The sequence below is a fragment of the Chrysemys picta genome, chromosome 1, assembly GCF_011386835.1.
Source record: "Chrysemys picta bellii isolate R12L10 chromosome 1, ASM1138683v2, whole genome shotgun sequence".
NCBI lineage: Eukaryota > Metazoa > Chordata > Testudines > Emydidae > Chrysemys > Chrysemys picta.
In genome coordinates, this window is record NC_088791.1 from 352,511,296 (window position 1) to 352,531,513 (window position 20,218).

General features: G+C 43.0%; 2 protein-coding genes across 2 annotated transcripts; one reads left to right on the top strand and one right to left on the bottom strand.

Annotated features, from left to right (window-relative positions):
• The first annotated feature begins 461 nt into the window (after positions 1 to 461).
• On the top strand, positions 462 to 1,436 carry LOC101933862 (olfactory receptor 52E2-like). Its single transcript, XM_005312836.2, has one exon. The coding sequence runs from the start codon at positions 498 to 500 to the stop codon at positions 1,434 to 1,436; it is 939 nt and encodes a 312-aa protein (XP_005312893.1). The 5' UTR covers positions 462 to 497.
• Positions 1,437 to 8,846: 7,410 nt separating this feature from the next.
• Positions 8,847 to 9,885, bottom strand: LOC101945260 (olfactory receptor 52N4-like). Its single transcript, XM_005312473.3, has one exon. The coding sequence runs from the start codon at positions 9,883 to 9,885 to the stop codon at positions 8,947 to 8,949; it is 939 nt and encodes a 312-aa protein (XP_005312530.3). The 3' UTR covers positions 8,847 to 8,946.
• Positions 9,886 to 20,218: the final 10,333 nt, after the last annotated feature.

The window sequence follows — 20,218 nt, forward strand, 5'->3', positions numbered from 1 at the left end:
TGAGTGGTTTTGTAGACTCTAAAGTTTTACATTGTTTTGGTTTTGATAGTAGTTATATAACAAAAAAAAAACATTTGTAAGTTGCACTTTCAGGATAAAGAGACTGCACTACAGTACTTGAATGAGGTGAATTGAAAAATACTATTTCTTTGTTTATCATTTTTACAGTGCAAAATTTGTAATAAAAAATTATATCGAGTGAGAACTGCACTCTTTTTACTCTGTGTTGTAACTGAAATCGATATATTTGAAAATGTAGGAAAACATCCAAAAATATTTTAAAAATTTCAATTGGTATTCTATAGTTTAACAGTGTGATTCATCGAGATTCATTTTTTTGAGTTCATCACATGAGTTTACTGAGATTAATCAACAGCCCTATTATAAAGTATTTACCATATTATTTGTTATAAAGTGTGCTACCCACCTCGCTGTGCTTCTCTCCATTCACAGGCACCTTGAGCATTTCTGAGCCTGACAGATGCATTGACTACCTGATGGCAGCTTTCAACTTCACCCCCTCTGATCCTTCAACATTCATCTTAATGGGCATCCCTGGCCTAGAAGCTGCCCACATCTGGATATCCATCCCTTTCTCTATCGTCTACATGATGGGCCTGTTGGGAAATTTCACGGTTCTGTTTGTTGTAGGGAAAGAGGAGACCCTGCACAAGCCGATGTACCTCCTGCTCTGCATGCTGGCACTCACAGACATCAGCACGTCGACCTCCATCATGCCGAAGGCACTCTTTATATTTTGGTTCGATTTCAAAGGCATTACTGTGGCTGGCTGCCTCACCCAGATGTTCTTCATTCACACAATTTCTATTATGCACTCAGCCGTCCTCGTGACAATGGCCTTCGATCGCTATGTTGCCATATGTAACCCTCTGAGATACGCCATCATCGTCACCAATGTACGAATAGCGAAGTTAGGGCTCCTGGCTTTATTAAGAGCTGTTCTCTTCGTTCTGCCTCTGCCCTTTATCTTGAGCAGGCTGCCATTCTGTGGCAACCACATTATCCCCTATACGTACTGCGAGCACATAGCTGTGGCAAAGATGTCGTGTGGGGATATCACAGTGAACAGGATGTACGGCTTGGTGGTAGCATTTGTAGTTATCGGGTTAGACCTGACTCTCATTGCCCTGTCCTATGGTCTGATCATCAGGGCCATCCTCAGAATCTCCTCCAAGAAAGCCCACCAGAAAGCCTTCAGCACCTGCACATCCCACCTCTGTGTGTTGATGATGGCTTATCCTCCTGGCCTCTTCTCCAATCTGACACAGCGGTTTGGTCAGGGCATTGCTCCCCATGTTCACATCATCTTGTCAAACCTCTATTTCCTCATCCCCCCCATGCTCAACCCTATCATTTATGGGGTCAAAACCAAAGAGCTTCATGACCAAGTGGGAAAATACATCTGCAGAAGGTGATCGCTGGGGGACAAAAACTGTAAACTTGAGTGATTACAGGGGGAAAGAATATCTCCTCGTTAATCAAGGGTGTTCTATACCAGTTTGGCTGAGCTCACCATTGCAGAATTCACAGTCTGAGAAGTTACTCACACCTAACCTTTTATCACTGGATCACCAAGCACTGGTTTCTCCATTGCTGTGTCACCTGATCTCTTTCAGCATCACTTGTCAGACCCTACCTCTGCACACTCCCTCAGCCTTTCCATGACTTCCAGACCACCAAAAGATACTGCAGCTTTCTGAAGAAAGTTGGCTTTCCATTAAACCATGTGTGAACACGCTTCTTCATCAGTTTGACGAACTGAAGCTACGGTTTCTGACAGACAAAGACAAAGAAAGCAACAACAATGCTGAACTTCTTTATTGTATGTAGGGTTATCTAGTGAGCAAAATTAACCTGATTTTTCTACGTTCAATCCTTCAGGAAGCCTCGATGATAAATGAAGTGTCTCAGTTGGATACTGCTAATACAGGAAAGCTGCTGCAGGAATTGAGGACATTCTTCTAGAGCTCATTGGTGAGGGTTTTGAAACAGTGTGTTTTTGATAACTGGACCGTGTTACCCTGGATTTGAGGAGTGTGTACTACAGAACTTGTTCAACCCAATTGCAACCATATGATGTGCACTCAGCCACTATGAATTAATAAAATAGAACACCAAATAGTTCAGGGTTAATTGGAAAGCAGGCTTTAAGATGCAAGGTCAAAATCAAGCTGGCAGTTCCCACTAAAAAAAGTGTATAGGTAAGTAAATAAATGAGAAAGAAAAAAAGATAAATGGATGTAAACCTTGAGTCTAGATGCCTCTAATATTAGAAGTTTATTGAAAGTTAAGCAAAGTGATGATCCAGTAGAAGTCACTATGACCTATTTGTTTGTAGACGTTATAAAAGATTAGCTAATACAGTGTACTTTAGAGGAGTTATCTGAAGTAATCTTGAGAAATGTTTTTTCTGACACCCTTTCTCCTCAGCGGGTGAGCAACTGGCCACTGCTAACCTGCTGTTAATTATTCAGTACCATTCCAAATGTTAGGGACATATCTGGGATGTTCTAAACCTTTTGCTTATGTCTGTGTGTGCTTAAATCTAATAAACTGTGGTGTTAGACATGAGCATGCTTACTTGCATTTAATCCATGATCAGACAGAATTGCTGTGTTCCCATTGATTTATTCCTGCCACCGCCTGGAGTGAAATAGTTAATTTGCCCTTCCTGGGGATTCTAAAGACCGCGGGTAATAGACTGCTGTGTTAAACTATGACATCACCTTGGAGTCCAATAACTTGCCACTTTGTGCAGTTGATTTTGCAGTTGCTTTCAGCTGAAACTTTCAAAATTCACTCTAACCATTCCCATTGTCCAAGACATCAAAAGTAGGTGTCAAGATTTCATCTTGGAGTTTGTGAAACAGATGAAACAGAGATTGCCACCAAATGTCCAAGTGATTGAATCGCTTCCAATACTAAGTTCTTCATGATTTAAATTGGCTGATATCTCATTTTTGCCATTGTTTTGTGAAGACTTTGGACAATTGGAGCAACACAGTGGAGAATTTTGCTTCTGGTTCACTGGCCTCATACTCAGAATAACTGAGTAGAGCACTTTTGGATTGAAGGTCTTGAACACATGGATGCCACTGGGGATTAAATCTTTAATGAATTTATCTCGTTTGCTCTTTCATTGATGTTGCTACCTTTTAGCAACGCTGCAGTTGAAAGACTGTTTTCTCAGATGGACTTGATAAAAAACAAAACTGCACAACATGATGCAAGAGGAACTTTTAGAAAATGTTCTTCATCTTAGGGTGTACATGCAACCCACAAAATATATTGTGAAGAGTTTTCACCAACTAAATAAATGATTTCACTGGTCACTGCTGATATGTATGACCAGCAACAGAAGCATTCCACTTCCAAAGAAGACAGTAATCATGAAATGTTGCCTTTTAGAGACTAACAGTAACAAACTAATACAACTCAAAATATGGACATTGGCTACCATCATTGAATGCAATTAGAAATAAATAATATTGTCAAGTTATTGTGGTTTTTACACTACATACGTTTTGGGCTCCTTTTGGGCTTCTAACACCTTAATTTGCCTTTTTTTTTGTTTGAAACACCTGACAACCCTCAGTCAGGATACAAGTACCAGTACTGGGGTTTTTATTTTGAATTTGATTGTCATCTCATAGCTTTGATGCTAATGGGGACAAAATCTATACTAGGGTATCTACCTAAAGCTTTCATTTGTTACTTGATCTATAGACCAAGGTGTTAATTAAAAACATTCTTTGTTTCAAGATATAGATTGAGTTATTTATTTATATGTTTATTTATATGTTAGCTGAGTCCTGACTCCCTCTTCTCGTCCATGCTCCTCCTACGTGTCCCGTACACCCACAGCTTGCTGAGTCCCTCCTCTCCTGTCCCCCCGCCAACCATTCGTTGAGTCCCTCTTCTCCTCCACCTACCTTTCCCCATGGACCTCCGACTGCTGCTCGCTGAGACCTTCCTCTCCTCCACCTCCCTTCCCATTGCTTGCTGAGTCCCTCCATTCCTCCACCCTGACTCCCCCTTCCCCGAGATGCCTACCACCTTCTGCTCATCCGTGAAACACAGAACCACATTTAAAATTGGGCCCTGGCCTCCTGGCCCCCCAGGTTCCAGCCCCCTTAGATGAGTTGTTCCAGCATCAGCAAGCACTGAAGCATGAGCAGTCCCACAGCTGGTCCAGGTATAGGAGCCGGACATCAACCAAAGAGCAGAGGCGGCTAGGTGGCAAAAAGTCCAAAGATGGAAAGAAAGTGAACTGGGGACACAAGTTGTGTCTCGGTCTTTCTCAGTTACATTGTTATATTACAAGACATTTTTATTTTTCGATTACAGCCAGCAGGCAGATGCCGTTTTCTGCTTTCTTTGCAGACAGTTTTCCAGTGGTTTGAGAGACTCTGCATTCACTGAAAATGGAGCAAGAGACCAGAAAAATATAGGAAAAAACCTTCAGAAAAATATACAATCTGCCATATAGAAGCAGTGATCTGAAAGGTGGCATTTTATTCAAAAAGTCAAAAGAAGTGGGCTCTCTGGTGGCACAGTTCAAATTCTCACACGATGGGGTTACATGAAAACAGAGACTATGCTTCAAAAATCACCAATGTACTGCTTTACCTGGCTAACAAAGGAATAGCACTGCGGGGGCAGGATGAGAGAGAAGCATCCTCAAACTGTGGAAACTTTCTGGAATTATTCTGTTCTCAGTGGTGGCAGACGACAGAACAAGGAGCAATGGTCTCAAGTTGCAGTGGGGGAGGTCCAGGTTGGATATCAGGAAAAACTATTTCACTAGGAGGGTGGTGAAACACTGGAATGCGTTTCCTAGGGAGGTGGTGGAGTCTCCTTCCTTGGAGGTTTTTAAGGCCCGGCTTGACAAAGCCCTGGCTGGGATGATTTAGCTGGGAATTGGTCCTGCTTTGAGCAGGGGGTTGGACTAGATGACCTCTTGAGGTCCCTTCCAACTCTGATATTCTATGATTCTATGATTATGCAATTTGTTTTCATGGTATTATGAAGCCTTCACATAAAAGAAAACAAACAAACAAACAAACAAAAGTGGTTCTTTCAATGTCACATACCACTCAACTGAAAACGAGCTTTTACAAATTGCTGCTGTAACACAGACCGGTGGAAATTGTGTGGCGAGGGTGTCGTCACTGTAATTGAGCACTGATTCTATAAAGGCCCTGTAAGGGTAACAGTTGTTGCTTTGGCTTAGGAGGAGGTCACCCAGTGTGACATCCAAGTGACTGAAAATAGAGGCCATGGTGTAATTCACCAGGCCCACCTCCGCATTCCCGGTGAGTTCAGTTCCATCTCCTTTTACTATCTTGCAACATAGGTATAGCAGTGTGTTGTTTAAATCCATATAAATCAATGTCATTCCCTGCTATAAAAAAGTCGATGGGGACTGCCTATGTAACGATTGATAGAGGCGGCACCTCGATATAGATGCTTTTCTTGATGCTGGTCTGCATAGGGGCTATTTGTAACAAGTCTAGTTCGGATTTGGTGCACTCTTTAGACCCACAATGAACAAAAGACATGGTGATTAAATAGGCTAATCTATTTATTGAAAAGAGGGTGTTAGAATATAGATATTTAGGCCTCCCTGTAAAGGCCTATACTTTAACAACTTAGGTGTATTTTTATCACTTAGCTATTTATAGAGATATAAAACAAAGAATCAAAATTATAAGTCTCGCTGTGTCTGGGCCTTTTCTCACTGTGACAGTCTGAGGCCTTGTTCTTAGGCTAAGGCCTTCGGCTAAGCAGCAGGGGCAGCCATAAACTGGGAAGGATATGGTCAAATCTTCACATCCCAAACCAGTCACATTGAAATAAGGTGCTATTTGGCAGTTAGGAAGACAATCGTGTGCTGATAGTGCCCATCACCACCTGATAAAAAAAACGGATCTTAAGATGGTTAAAGAAAACTTAGTTTGATAGCATCCTGTCTCTCAAGAAATCACTTATTAATGGTTGTGATTGTGAAACCCTCATTTCTGTATTGTTTTAACTTTATGCCCCCAACTTTTCTCTTGTTAATCTGTCTGGTTCTCTAATTGTTTCTGTCTGCTGTATAATTAATTAGGGTTGTGGGATATTATTGATTAGAGAATGATGTTACAATATGTTAGTATTGGTCAGTTAAATTTCAATACATTTATTGATTAAGATATAGCTGAGAATATTACTATATAAACTGGGATCAAACAGGAAGTGGAAGGGAAAATTGGAATCATGTTTGCTAAGGGGGGGGTAATAGGAACAGGGAATAAGGAATGGGGAACAGGGACACAGGCAAGGCTCTGCGGCATCACAGCTGGGAAAGGAATACTGGGGAACAGACTCGATCTGCATATAGAGATAAGCCCGTGTGACAAAGCTCTGTCCTTTTCTCAGTGGGTCCCGCGCTTCCTGGCAGATTTCACTAGCCTGAGAGGCTCACTGTGACCCTCCACATAGCCCTTCTCTCTCTAGAGACAAGGGTCACAGCCTATTAAGCCATTTTCATCATAAGCCAACAAGGGAGGGGAGAAGAGACAACCCTCCCTCGCACAGTCTCTGTTGTCTCCCAATCTCAGTGATTAATCGGGGACAGGAGGGGGCAGCCCGGGCCACCCTCTGCTCCGGGCTCCAGCCCAGGGACCCTAATACTAGCAGCTATGGTAGCTGACTTTTTGGAAATAAGACATGTACAATTCCCTGGGCCACTTCCCCACAACAGCCCCCACTCAATATCTCCTTCACTGTTACCTCAGGGCCTTCTTCCTTGCACCTGATATGGATTTGTACTGCTTAGTTCCTCCAACAGCACGACTTCCTCCTACAGCTCCTGACACACGCTCCTTACTGACTAACTGGGAGGCTTTTAACTAATACTAGCCAACACTTGATTGGCTTCAGGTGTCCCAATCAACTTAGCTCTCTCCACTGCTTTCTAGAATGATCTTAATTGGCCCCAGGTGTTGATTAACCTGGAGCAACTGCCATTTGGTTACCATTGTACCAGGGATTTGTTCAGTTTGGGGCTAACATACCTGTTCCTCACTACTTTACTATAACCATCTGGCCTTACCCCGACACACTCAACTGGTGTGAAGCCCGACTTCGGAATATGCTTACTTGGAAACTAACCCCAATAAGGATTTCATTGTTTGCATTTTGGACTTCTGGTCTTCTACTTTCTGTGTATGTGACAAGAACCAGGGGAGAAGGTGAAGAGAAAGCCCTTCAACAAAGGGTTTTTTTATTAACACATTGGTCTATATATCAAGTAAAAAATTAAAGATTTTGTTAGATACCTAATACAGATGAGATTAAAAAAAAAAAGCTACAAGCCCCAGCAGGAGTTCATCCACATTAGCAACAAAACTAGGAGATGAAAATCAGATTCACATTCAAAACCCCAATTTTGGTGCATGTTTCCTGACTGAGGGTTGGGTGATGTTTCAAACCAAAAATGGCAAAAGACAGTGTTAAAAATAGCTCAAAAGAAGCCCAAAATGTATGTAGTGAAAAAACAAAGATAATGTTATTATATTATTTATTTCTAAATGCATTCAGTGACAGTCGTCAATGTTCATATTTTGGATTGAATTAGTTTTTTACTGTTAGTCTCTAGAAGGCAACATTTCATCCTTGCTGTCTTCATCAGAACTAAAATGCATCTGCTGCTGGTCATATATCAGCAGTGACCACTGCAATCATTACTTTTATTGGTGTAAACTGTTCACAACAGATTTTGGGTCATTGCATATACGCCCTAACAAGAGGAATATTTTCTAAAATATCTTGTTGCACAGTTTTGTTTTTATCATGTTCATCTGAGAAAACAATCTCTCAGCTGCAGCATTGCTAAAAGGTAGTGACAGCAATGAAAGAGCAAGCGAGCCAAGTTCACAAAAGTCTTTGTCCTCAGCGGCATCCATGGGTTCAAGAAATTCAACCCAAAACTGTTCAACTTGGTTGTCCTGAGTATGAGGCCAGTGAACCATAGGCAAAACACTCCAAAGCTGCTTTAACTGTTTGAGGACTCCACAAAACAGTGGCAAAAATGAGGTCTCAGCCAATCTATGTCAGGAAGGGCTGAGTACTGCAAGCGATTCAATCACCTGGATTTTTGGTGGCAATTCCTCTTTCACCAGTTTCACAAACTCCAAAATGTAATCTCAACACCTACTTTGACAATGGGAACAGTTAGTGTTTATTTTGAGAGTTCCAGCTGAAAAGAGATACCAAAATCAACTGTGATAATTGTAAGTTATTTGATTCAAAGTTGATGTCATAGGTTAACACATTAGTTCAGTTCTCAAAAACAAAGCGTTCCATAACTCTCACCAACAAGCTCTGGTAGAATCTCCTCAATTCCTGCAGCAGTTTTTCCATATTAGCACTTTCCAACAGAAACATTTGGTTTATCCTCAGACTTCCTGAAGAATTGGAAGTAGAAAAATCAGGAATATTTGGTTCACCAGATCACTGCACATATAATAAAGAACTCCAGCATTGTGATTTCCTTCTTTGTCTTTGGCTATCTGAAAGTGTTGCTTCAGTTCATTGAACAGATCAAGAACCTTGTTCAAACAGGGTCTAATGGAAAGCCACCTTGTGTAAGAAATCTGCAGTATCTTCTGGTCATCTGGAAGTGACAGAAAAGCCAAGTAACTGGGTGTGTGGGTTGGGGGCTTACAGGTGATGCTGAAAATGGTCAGGTGATTGTCAGAGAGAGGGAATTCAGCAGTGCTTGGTGATGGAGTGATAAAACATTAGGTGTGAGAAAATTCTCAGACTGTGAACTCCCACCACACTGAGCCCTGCCAAACTGGGACATAGCACCCCTGATTAATGAGGAGATACCTGTTCCCCCTCTTGTCACACAGGTTTAACGTCAATGGCCCCAGGCAATCACATTCTGCAGATGTATTTGCCCACTTTTTCACGAAGCTCTTTGGTTTTGACTCCATAAATTATAGGGTTGATCATGGGGGGAACGAGGGAATAGAGGTTGGCCAAGATGATGAGAACATGGGGAGAGATGCCCTGACCAAACCGGTGTGTCAGAATGGAGAAAAGGTAGGGAGTATAAGACGTCAGCATCACACAGATGTGAGCAGTGCAAGTGCTGAGGGCTTTCTGGTGAGATTTCTTAGAGGAGATTCTGAGGACAGCCCTCATGATCAGACTGTAGGACAGGGCAATGAGCGTCAGGTCTAATCCGATGACTAGGAACCCCGTTACCAAGCCGTACATATTGTTGACTGTGATGTCTCCACATGATATCTTTGCCACAGCTATGTGGTCACAGTACGTATGGGGGATAATGCGGTTGTTACAGAATGGATGCCTGCTCAGGAGCAGGGGCAGAGGCAGGATAAAGAGAACAGCTCTTATCAAACCCACTAGCCCTAGCTTAGCTATTCGTGCATTGGTGAGGATGGTGGTGTATCTCAGAGGTTTACATATGGCAACATAGCGATCAAGGGCCATTGTGACGAGGACGCCTGAATGTGCCGTAGAACCCGCATGAAGGAAGAACATCTGGGTGAGACATCCACCCATAGTAATGCCTTTCAAATTGAACCAAAATATACACAGTGCCTTTGGCATGACAGAGTTAGACATGGTGATGTCTGTGAGCGCCAGCATGCAAAGCAACAGGAACATCGGCTTGTGCAGGGTCTGCTCTTTGCTTACAACAAACAGAACTGTGAAATTTCCCAACAGGCTGACAATGTAGAGCATAGAGAAAGGGATGGAAATCCAGACATGGGCAGCTTCTAGGCCAGGGATGCCCATTAGGATGAATGTTGAAGAGTCAGAGTGGGTGAGGTTGAAAGCTGCCATGAGGTTGTTGATGCAGCGATCTGGCTTAGAAATGCTCAAGGTGCCTGTGAAAGAAGAGAAGCACAGCGAGGGGAGTTACACGGTTTTTAACAAATAGTACGATAAATATTTTATACTTATCACCAATCTAGAAAGGGGGGTGAGCAGTGAGGTGTCAACATTTACAGATGGCACCCAATTATTCAGGTCAAAGCCATGTCCAGAGAAGTCCTCAGAGGGAGATAACCAAGTCAGGTGAATGGGCACCATAATTGCAGATTAATTTCTATGTCAATAACTGCAATGTGTTTGCCCATTGGAGAGAAAAACTTGAACTACTCAAATACCTTACTAGGTTCTAATTTAAGTCTATTAACTCAGGACAGGGACTGGACATCATTACACATAGCTTTGTGAAATCCTGCCCAAAGTGCAAGCATGGCCAGATATTAGGAAAAACCTTCGAATCTAGGAGAAGTGGGATGGGGAATCATACACAAAATACCCTGCCACGAGATCGGTCAATCAGTTTCACCCTCCTTTAGATTTCTCTGTGCAGTACTGAGTACCTATCTCAAACCTGACATTGCAGGACTAGAGTGATTCCGGAAAGGGTAGTGAGAATGATCAAGGGCCGGGGGCTCATATGGACTGGGATTGTTACCTTAGAAAGGAAATGAATAAGAGGGGAAATGAGGAAAGTGTATAAATTACTGACTGCTGGAGAGTAGATCGAGATTGAGTTCTCACTGTCTCATAACACATGATTAAGAGGACATTCAATTAAGCTGAAATGTTGCAAATTCAGAACAGATAAGAAAAGAGTGCTTTCTTCACTCAATGCCTAATTATACTGAGGAGCTCATTGCCACAAGATGTAGTTGAGGCAATGAGGTAAGCAAGAATAACAAAGGGTTTGGACATTTACATGGATAGTGAGACTATGCAGTTACAGTAGTTACAGCTAAATAAATGTTTTGGAAAGCCCGTACACCCATGTGTTTCAGGGGAAAAGCCAATCTCTAGCTGTCAGGCATTAGGGTGACACCCTCATCATGGTCAAGTCACCCCCTATCTATCTACTGCTGGGTTTCGTACACTTTCTTCTGTAGCTCCTGATGCTATCACTGTCAGAGAGAGGACACTTGGACTACATGGACAATGGGTCTGATTCACGATGCAATTCTTATGTTGGAAAGGAGCCAAATTTCCCCCATGGAAACAGACATTTTCATGCTGGGCTATGACTTTGTTCTTAACAGAATGGGGATGAAGGGCACATGGGTCTTGATATTTAGGGTTACATCTGTTACTTCCCTTGTTTCTTACTGGCACTTCTTATTTTAAACGGTGAGAATAAGTATTGGAACAATTTACCAAGGGTCATGGCAGATTCTCTGTCACTGAGAATTTCTGCGATCTGTCACTGTGGGTGAAGGGAACCCCAGCAGCAGCAACAGTTCAGCCTGTGCAGGGAAGGAGAGAGGGACAGACCCGGTGAAAGGGAAAGGCGACATGGAGACAAAAAGGAGCCAGTGTGAGTAACAAAGCTTTAACATATTGCAGCCTGTTAGGAACCCGGACATACCTTCCTGAGGCTGTTTCTGTGTTGGCAATTGCTGACGTTACCATGAGGCTGTAATGGTTATACCCCTCACCCAGGTCCAAAACCAGGTGTCAGACCCCATAAAGGCTTTTCAGGCTGATCCCCCTCTTTTCCCCGGTGCAGGCAGACACTGAGTTTAACCTCCTCTGAGGAGGTGTTTCTGTGATCTGTCGCTGTGGGTGAAGGAAACCCCAGCAGCAGCAGCAGCTCAGCCTGTGACAGACCCGGTAGGAGGGAGACAAAAAGGAGCCAGTGTGAGTAACTCTTCCTCAAAATAATGCACAGCTCTAACATATTGCAGCTCGTTAGAAACCCAGACACCCCTTCCTGAGGCTGCTTTTCCATGTTGGCAATTGCTGATGTTACCATGAGGCTGTAGGGAGGTTGCTCACGGGAGGATGAATGGTCTGGATGGGGGATGGCATCACAGACAATCTGCTATAGTGTGATCCACATTACGTTACTGCCTGAGACACCCCCCCACTGCCACAGGAAGCCTCCTTACGCCTCTTTGGTCTGTGTATTTGTCAGGGTGTCCATTGCTTATTTCACCCAGTTTCAGGACTCTGTGCCATTATGATTTGGATACTGCATGTCCCTGCCTTCCCTCCCTTCCCACCTCCCACCCTTAGCACTAACTATAATGCAGAAACACACAACTCACCGAAATCCCACTCAGCAGAGAAGGATTCTCCTTACTGCGACAGAAATGCAGAGCCCTGAGAATCGGCATATGAATCTCACACGTCTACATTCACAGCACTGGGCAGCTTTTATGATTCCCCTGTACATTCCCTGCGGACTCTCAAGTTGACAGGACTCCCGGACAATTCCCTCAGCTCTGTGAGCAGCAGGAAGAGCAGAAAGTACACCCTAGAGAACTACATCTTGAAATCCTTCCCCAGGAGTGAAGAAATAATTAGCCAATAGCAGGAGCTCAGATTGTCAGGGCAAAATGAGTCTTGCAGACTGTTCACCCTAGCACTGAAGGATGGCTGTCTTTTCTTTGTGTAATGTACTGCCATCTGCACTATGTGTGGGAATGCTGCCACAAGATATGTTACCAAAAACCATTTCAACTAATTGTAGCAGTGTACCGCCGCATATTGCCCATGCAGGTGTAATATCCAGTTCTTTAGCCTCTGAAAAGTCACTGCCACCCTGTGGAGGCCAAATGATGTGATCTTGAATTGGTGCAGGCTTAAGGACGTGGAAAAGGCTTTCTTCTCCTAGGAGTCTGGCATCAAAGGTATTTGCCAATATCCCTTCGTGAGGTCTAATGTGTGTATATATCTGGCAATCTCCCACCAACACTAATAGTTCATCTAATATCTGCATTTGCTCTAGAGTGGTAAGGAAAACCTCTGACAAGGAAACCCCTGAACATTTGCTCTTTTTAAGAACGGCCATCCTGGGTCAGACCAATGGTCCATCTAGCCCAGTCTCCTGTCCTCCAATAGTGGCCAATGCCAGGTGCTTCATTGGGAATGAACAGAACATGTAATCATCGTGTGCCCAGCTGGATAGAAAGTGCCCTACTGCAGGGTACTGTGCAAGAATATGTGCTGCAGAAGCAGTGGAGGCGATTATACAGGATCAACAGGATGTGGGTAAAGGAGTTTCCTGATGTATGGATTAAGAATAAAGCAGAATGGGGTAAAATAAAAGCATGTGTTAAAATCGTGCGGGCTGAAGTGCTACCACAGAGGCAATATAAATATCGTGTGGAAGCAGAGGCAGGAATTGAGACAATAATTGAATTAGTAGAACAACAGAGAATAACTGAAAAGGGGAATCCTGCATACAATAGCACAATTTGGCCTGTACTAAAAGCCTCAGGAGATTGGAGACTGACAATGGATTTTAGAAAAAATAATAAATTGGCACCAATTAATTAATAATTACTTAATAAAATGGCACCAATAGCAGCAGATCTACCTCAAGCGATGAGAACCATTTAGGGGGCTCCTAAATGGTTCTCTGTCATAGATTTGGCAAATTGTTTTTTTGTCATCCCATTGCATCCCGATTCTTGGGCCCACTTTGCATTTACTTTTAAGGGACATCAGTACTTGTTTAAACGAATTCCCCAGGGCCTACACTGCACTTTGGCTATTGCACATCAACATGCGGTGTAAATGCTGGATAAAATATCCAAAGAGGATCGGGAGAATGTCACCTCATATGTACATGACATATTAGTGAGGGGGACACAGAAGAGGAGGTGACTGAGCAGACGAAAAAAGTGTTGAGACACATCCATGAAATAGGTTTCAAGGCTAATAAAGAGAAAGCCCAACTAGTGCAGAGGACAGTGAATTATTTGGGGGTGACCCTAGGGGAACAGGGAATTCAGGTGGATCAACAAAACGTGAAACCATTCATGAATTTACCAAGTCCAAAGGATTCTCTGGTGTTGAGGGTAATGTTAGGAGGGTTTAACTATTCAAAGAAACACATCTGGAATTTTGCCACTATAACTGGAGCCTTGTGACATTTACTAAACAAGAAAGTAGAATGGGAGTGGGGGCCTAAACAAGAAAAAGCTTTCTGTAATTTAAAACAAGCCTTGATACAAGATGCAAGATCCAGCATTAAAATTCCCAGAAATTACAAGGGGCCTACCTTCAATCAATCAAATGTAAGCCCCGCCCGCTGACCCCATCAGGCCCCACACACCTGTCACACTAAGATCCACCCGCTGGGGTATATTACTTCCAGGATCAAAATGGACACATGAATGGAAACAAAGGGTGTCATGTGACCAGTCTAACTCTTCCCACAGCCCTCTACCAATCTGGATGGGTGTTACCCCCTGTAGATCTGCCCCAAGAGGAGATTTGACCAATCAGGGGTGTTCCAGGGAGAAGTGACCAGGCCAGGAGAGTGTTGTGTGACCCCCTCTAAGAACACCTGCTACTACCCTCTACCAATCAGGATGGGTTTTGCCCCCGTAGGACAACCCCAGGAGAAGATTTGATCAATCATGGGGTATTCTGGGGTGGGGTGATCAGTCAAGAAGTGGGTCGTGTGACCCCACTGAGAGCTCCTACCACCACTCTCTACCAATCAGGATGGGTTTCTGCCACAGAAGCCCTCCAGTAGAGCAGATTTGACCAATTGGGGGGAGTTCCAGGGTGGGATGACCCGCCCAGAAGAGGGTCATGTGACCCCCTCCAAGACCTCCTGCTACTGCCCTCTACCAATAAGAATAGAGCACTGCCCGAGGACGTCCCAGCAGCGTGCAGAAGAGGCCATTTTGTTCCAAGAAAGCCTGTTTTAGAAATCGTGAATATGCTGAGAGGAAAGATGGAGTTCTTCACCACCGTTGTGAGAACTTCGGACTCTGTTTTAGCTCTGAGGGCATTTCATCACCCGCAGAGAAAGCACTACATCAGCGATAGTTATGAGGGGGAGGGAGCAGACAAAGGAAGCCCTTTGACCCAACCATTGATGGATACACCGGAACCCAACCCCAAAACACAACGGTTCATTAGGAAGACCAATGTGCATGATGGCCTTTTGGCGTCCACCCCCCCCCCCCCCCCCCAGAGAAGGAAAGTGACCGTGGCTTGTGGGAGTCATCGGTGGAAAAGATGAACAGAAAAGATGTCACTCAGGTAAATGAATGATGGTCGAGGATGTGGTATAATGGGGTTAGGAACCAACCCAGGGTTGCATAAATCTAAAAACAAGCAGTGGGTTCTTACAGTTGTTGATTTTCTGAAAGTCTCTTGACATCTTGACAATGCCTTTCAAGAGGACCCAAAGGCCCTGGACAGCATTGCGTCAGACAATGAAGAGGAAATGGGTCCATCTTGGTTTTGCTCAACACCGGTACAAATTCTTGACGAGGATGCCTAGGATGATGGCTGTATTGATTTAAGGAAGAGGCTTGCATGGAACTAACTGAGCCAGTGACACGTTGTGAACATAAAAGAGTCATGCTTTTGTACGTGTTGCTGTTTATGCTGTCCTTAATCACTGCCTTAAGGAAAAGATTTTCAAAGATTGTGAGAGCAGTGTCCTAGATGCGCCAGCCCAACGACACCATGACTGTGTGAGTTGGACTTCGCAAGATATAAACTGCAAGCTCCGAGACGTGTGCGCTGACCTGTGTTTGGAAAGCTTATTAAACATGGTTACTGCCATAGGTTATGCTTTGTAATGTCTGTGCCTAACCCGAGAAAATGTAGCGCAAAGGGTAACCTTGGTAAATACTGTGCAATTCAAGATCCTGACCGTGTATTAAAGAAAATGACCAAACTGGAAGATGCCTGCTTGCAGCATTTTATTGACTGTCTGGTCCACACAAAAAGTTACAGAACCCTACTTAAGAAAATGATTATTTGTAAGAAATCTAAAAGGCTTGTTAGAGAATGGTGAGGGGACAAATATGTGATTTAAAACTTGGTAGCTGTAATTAAAAATATCTATTGAAAAGGGCTTTGTGACTATCTGTATTTCAGTTAGAAGGTCTGTGTGGCCCTTAAGATAGATAAACATTTTGATGGAGCATCTTGGTTTGTTTTCAAGGGGCTGTATGTCTTTTAAATAAAAAAAAAATAGTGTGTTAAAAACTAGCTCTTGTGTCTTTGTGTAAACGAGACCCATTTACAGCAAAAAGCTGCAATGTGTGTAGTAGAATATTGTGGGGACCCCCCAAAAATGTGTTTAAAATAAAAGCCAACAAAAAAGGCTTCTATATAAAACAGAGATATTTGAGACATGTGTTTGAATACAAGAGAGCTGATGGTTTAACCCAGGAGTCGGCAGTCTTTCAGAAGTGGTGTGCCGAATATTCATTTATTCACTCTAATTTAAGGTTTCGCGTGCCAGTCATACATTTAACGTTTTTAGAAGGTCTCTTTCTATAAGTCTATAATATATAACTAAACTATTGTTGTATGTAAAGTAAATAAGGTTTTTAAAATGTTTAAGAGGCTTCATTTAAAATTAAATTAAAATGCAGAGCCCCCCAGGGACCGGTGGCCAGGACTCGGGCAGTGTGAGTGCCACTAAAAATCAGCTCGCATGCTGCTTTCGGCACGTGTGCCATAGGTTGCCTACCCCTGGTTTAACCACACCCCCACTGAATAGTAAGTGTGACTCTATTGTATCTGTAGGTCTAGATGTGATTACCCACCGTTGTTACCATCAGGGTTAAACACATGAGTGATAAGTAATTAAGTTTGATGGGTGTACACCCATGGTAAAGGAGGTAAGATGGTGAGCGCTGATTAATATTAAATGAATTAAAACCTCAGGAGTTCATAGACAGTAACTGTCTACCAATGAATTATGCATCATAACCTTTAGAATTGTGCGCTGTAGTCCCGGAACGTTTTGCCCATGAAGGTCTTAACAAAAGTAAAAAGGTACTCACCACCCTTAAATTCCAAGGATTTTTTCGGTTTTAGGGACATAGCAAAAATGTCATTGGGCACATGCAATCCCGTCTCCTGCATGCATTCAAAATAATTAAAAAATATACTTTTCTGATTATTTGGCCTTTCTTAGGATATCTTTAAAACACAGGTGGCTGTCTACATTACTGGTGATCAAACCCCGCAGACACTGCTTACAAAGTCTCTCTTTTACACCTGTGCCCCTTGTCCATGTAAGACTGACACTTATCACATAAAGTTTTAGACAGGCATTCGACTTGGTTTTTTGGTGCACAGTCTGTTTGGGCATCTGCATTTTCAGGGTTACTTTGGGGTTCCTCTATGGGACCACCAGATCTGTCAGACGCCTCTGTGTGTTGATGATGGCTTATCCTCCTGGCCTCTTCTCCAATCTGACACAGCGATTTGGTTTTTACTGTAACTTCCGCTAAATGTGACGTTATCCACAAACCCTAGGACAAGCATTTTGGGTAATTCTCCCAAGAGCAGATTCTCCTCGTTACTGACCCTGCTGCCCGTGGGGATGCTAAACACTTTTATTCCCACACAGTCCATGGGGTATTAAGTATTAGCGGTAAGCTGGGTCTCCATCTGCCCCAGACGGACGCCCGGGGCCACCCATACTTTCTTCACAAAAAGGGATGCTGATACAATGCACAGTTTCAAGCCTTCCACTGCACATCAGTTTAATTTTCACATCCACACCATTTAACAATTTTTTTCTTGAAAAAGCAGGTCTCTGTGCAGCTGACCCAAGAGCTCTATCGTCATGCTCAGGGCTGTCAGCTTTTCCCGCCCCACAAACCTTAGATTCCTGCCATCCAGCTCCATTTCTTCATGTTGTTTGTGAGTGTCTTTGTAACACAGACCGGTGGAAATTGTGTGGTGAGGGTGTCGTCACTGTAATTGAGCACTGATTCTATAAAGGCCCTGTAAGGGTAACAGTTGTTGCTTTGGCTTAGGAGGAGGTCACCCAGTGTGACATCCAACTGACTGAAAATAGAAGTCATGGTGTAATTCACCAGGCCCACCTCAGCATCCCCGGTGAGTTCAGTTCCATCTCCTTTTACTATCTTGCAACATAGGTATAGCAGCGTGTTGTTTAAATCCATATAAATTGATGTCATTCCCTGCTATAAAAAAGTTGATGGGGACTGCCTATGTAACGATTGATAGAGGCGGCACCTTGATATAGATGCTTTTCTTGATGCTGGTCTGCATAGGGGCTATTTGGAACAAGTCTAGTTCGGATTTGGTACACTCTTTAGACCCGCAGTGAACAAAAGTCATGGTGATTAATTAGGCTAATCTATTTATTGAAAAGAGGGTGTTAGAATATAGATATTCAGGCCTGCCTGTAAAGGCCTATACTTTAACAACTTAGGTGTATTTTTATCACTTAGTTATTTATAGAGATATAAAACAAAGAATCAAAATCATAACTCTGCCTGTGTCTGGGCCTTTTCTCACTGTGACAGTCTGAGGCCTTGTTCTTAGGCTAAGGCCTTCGGCTAAGCAGCAGGGACAGCCATAAACTGTGAAGCATATGGTCATATCTTCACATCCCAAACCAGTCACACTGAAATAAGATGCTATTTGGCAGTTAGGAAGACAATCGTGTCCTGATAGTGCCCATCACCACCTGATAAAAAACCAGATCTTAAGATGGTTAAAGAAAACTTAGTTTGATAGCATCCTGTCTGACAAGAAATCAGTTATTAATGGTTGTGTTTGTGAAACCCTCTTTTCTGTATTTTTTAATCTTTATGGCCCCCGCTTTTCTCTTGTTAATCTGCCTGGTTCTGTAATTGTTTCTGTCTGCTGTATAATTAATTTTGCTGGTGTAAGTTAATTAGGGTTGGGAGATATTATAGGTTCCATAATGATGTTACAATATGTTAGTATTGGTCAGTTAAATTTCAATACATTTTTTGGTTAAGGTATAGCTGAGAATATTACTATATAAACTGGGATCAAACAGGAAGTGGAAGGGAAAATTGGACTCATGTTTGCTAAGGGGAAGGGGTAAAAGGAAAGAAAATAAGGAATGGGGATCAGGGACGCAGGCAAGGCTCTGCAGCATCACAGCTGGGAAAGGAATACTGAGGAACAGACTTGATTTGTATATAGAGATAAGCCCATGTGACAAAGCTCTGTCCTTGTCTCAGTGGGTCCCGTGCTTCCTGGTGGATTTTGATAGCCTCAGGGGCTCACTGTGACAAGATAGAACCAAGAGTCACAGCCTATTAAGCCATTTTCATCATAAGCCAACAAGGGAGGGGAGGAGAGACAACCCTCCCTCGCACAGTCCCTCTTGTCTCCCAATCTCAATGATTAATCGGGGAGGGAAGGGGGGAGCCCGGGCCCGCCTTCTACTCCAGGCTCCAGCCCAGGGACCTAATAGTAGCAGCTATGGTAGCTGACTTTTTGGAAATAGGATGTGTACAAATCCCTTGGTCACTTCCCCACAGCAGCCCACCTGATGTGGATTTGTACTGCTTAGTTCCTCCAACAGCGTGGCTTCCTCCTACAGCTCCTGACACACGCACCTCACTGGAGGCTTTTAACTAGTTCTAGCCAGCCTTTGATTGGCTTCAGGTGTCCCAATCAACCTAGCTGTCTCCACTACTTTCTACAATTATCTTAATTGGCCACAGGTTTCTCGATTATCCTGGAGCAACTGCCATTTGGTTACCATGCTACCAGAGATTTGTTTAGCTTGGGGCTAACATACCGTTTCCTCACTACTTTACTATTAGCATCTGGCCTTCCCTGTCACACCCAAACGGTGTGAAGCCTAACTTCAGCAGGAGTTCATCCACATTAGCATCAAAACTATGAGATGAAAATCAAATTCACATTCAAAATCCCAATTTTGGTACTTGTATCCCGATTGAGGGTTGGGTGACGTTTCACACAAAAAATGGCAAAAGGCGGTGTTAAAAATAGCCCAAAAGGAGCCCAAAATGTATGTAGTGCAAAAACAAAGATAAGATTATTATATTTTTTATTTCTAAATGCATTCAGTGATAGTTGTCAATGTCCATATTTTGTATTGAATTAGTTTTTTACCGTTAGTCTCTAGAAGGCAATATTTCATCCTCGTTGTCTTCATCGGCAGGAGAATGCATCTGCTGTTGGTCATATATCAGCAGTGACCATTCAATCATTTATTTTATTGGTGTAAACTATTCACAACAGATTTTGGGTCATTGCATATATGCCCTAACAAGAGGAATATTTTCTAAAATATCTTGTTGCACAGTTTTGTTTTTATCATGTTCATCTGAGAAAACAATCTCTCAGCTGCAGCATTGCTAAAAGGTAGTGACAGCAATGA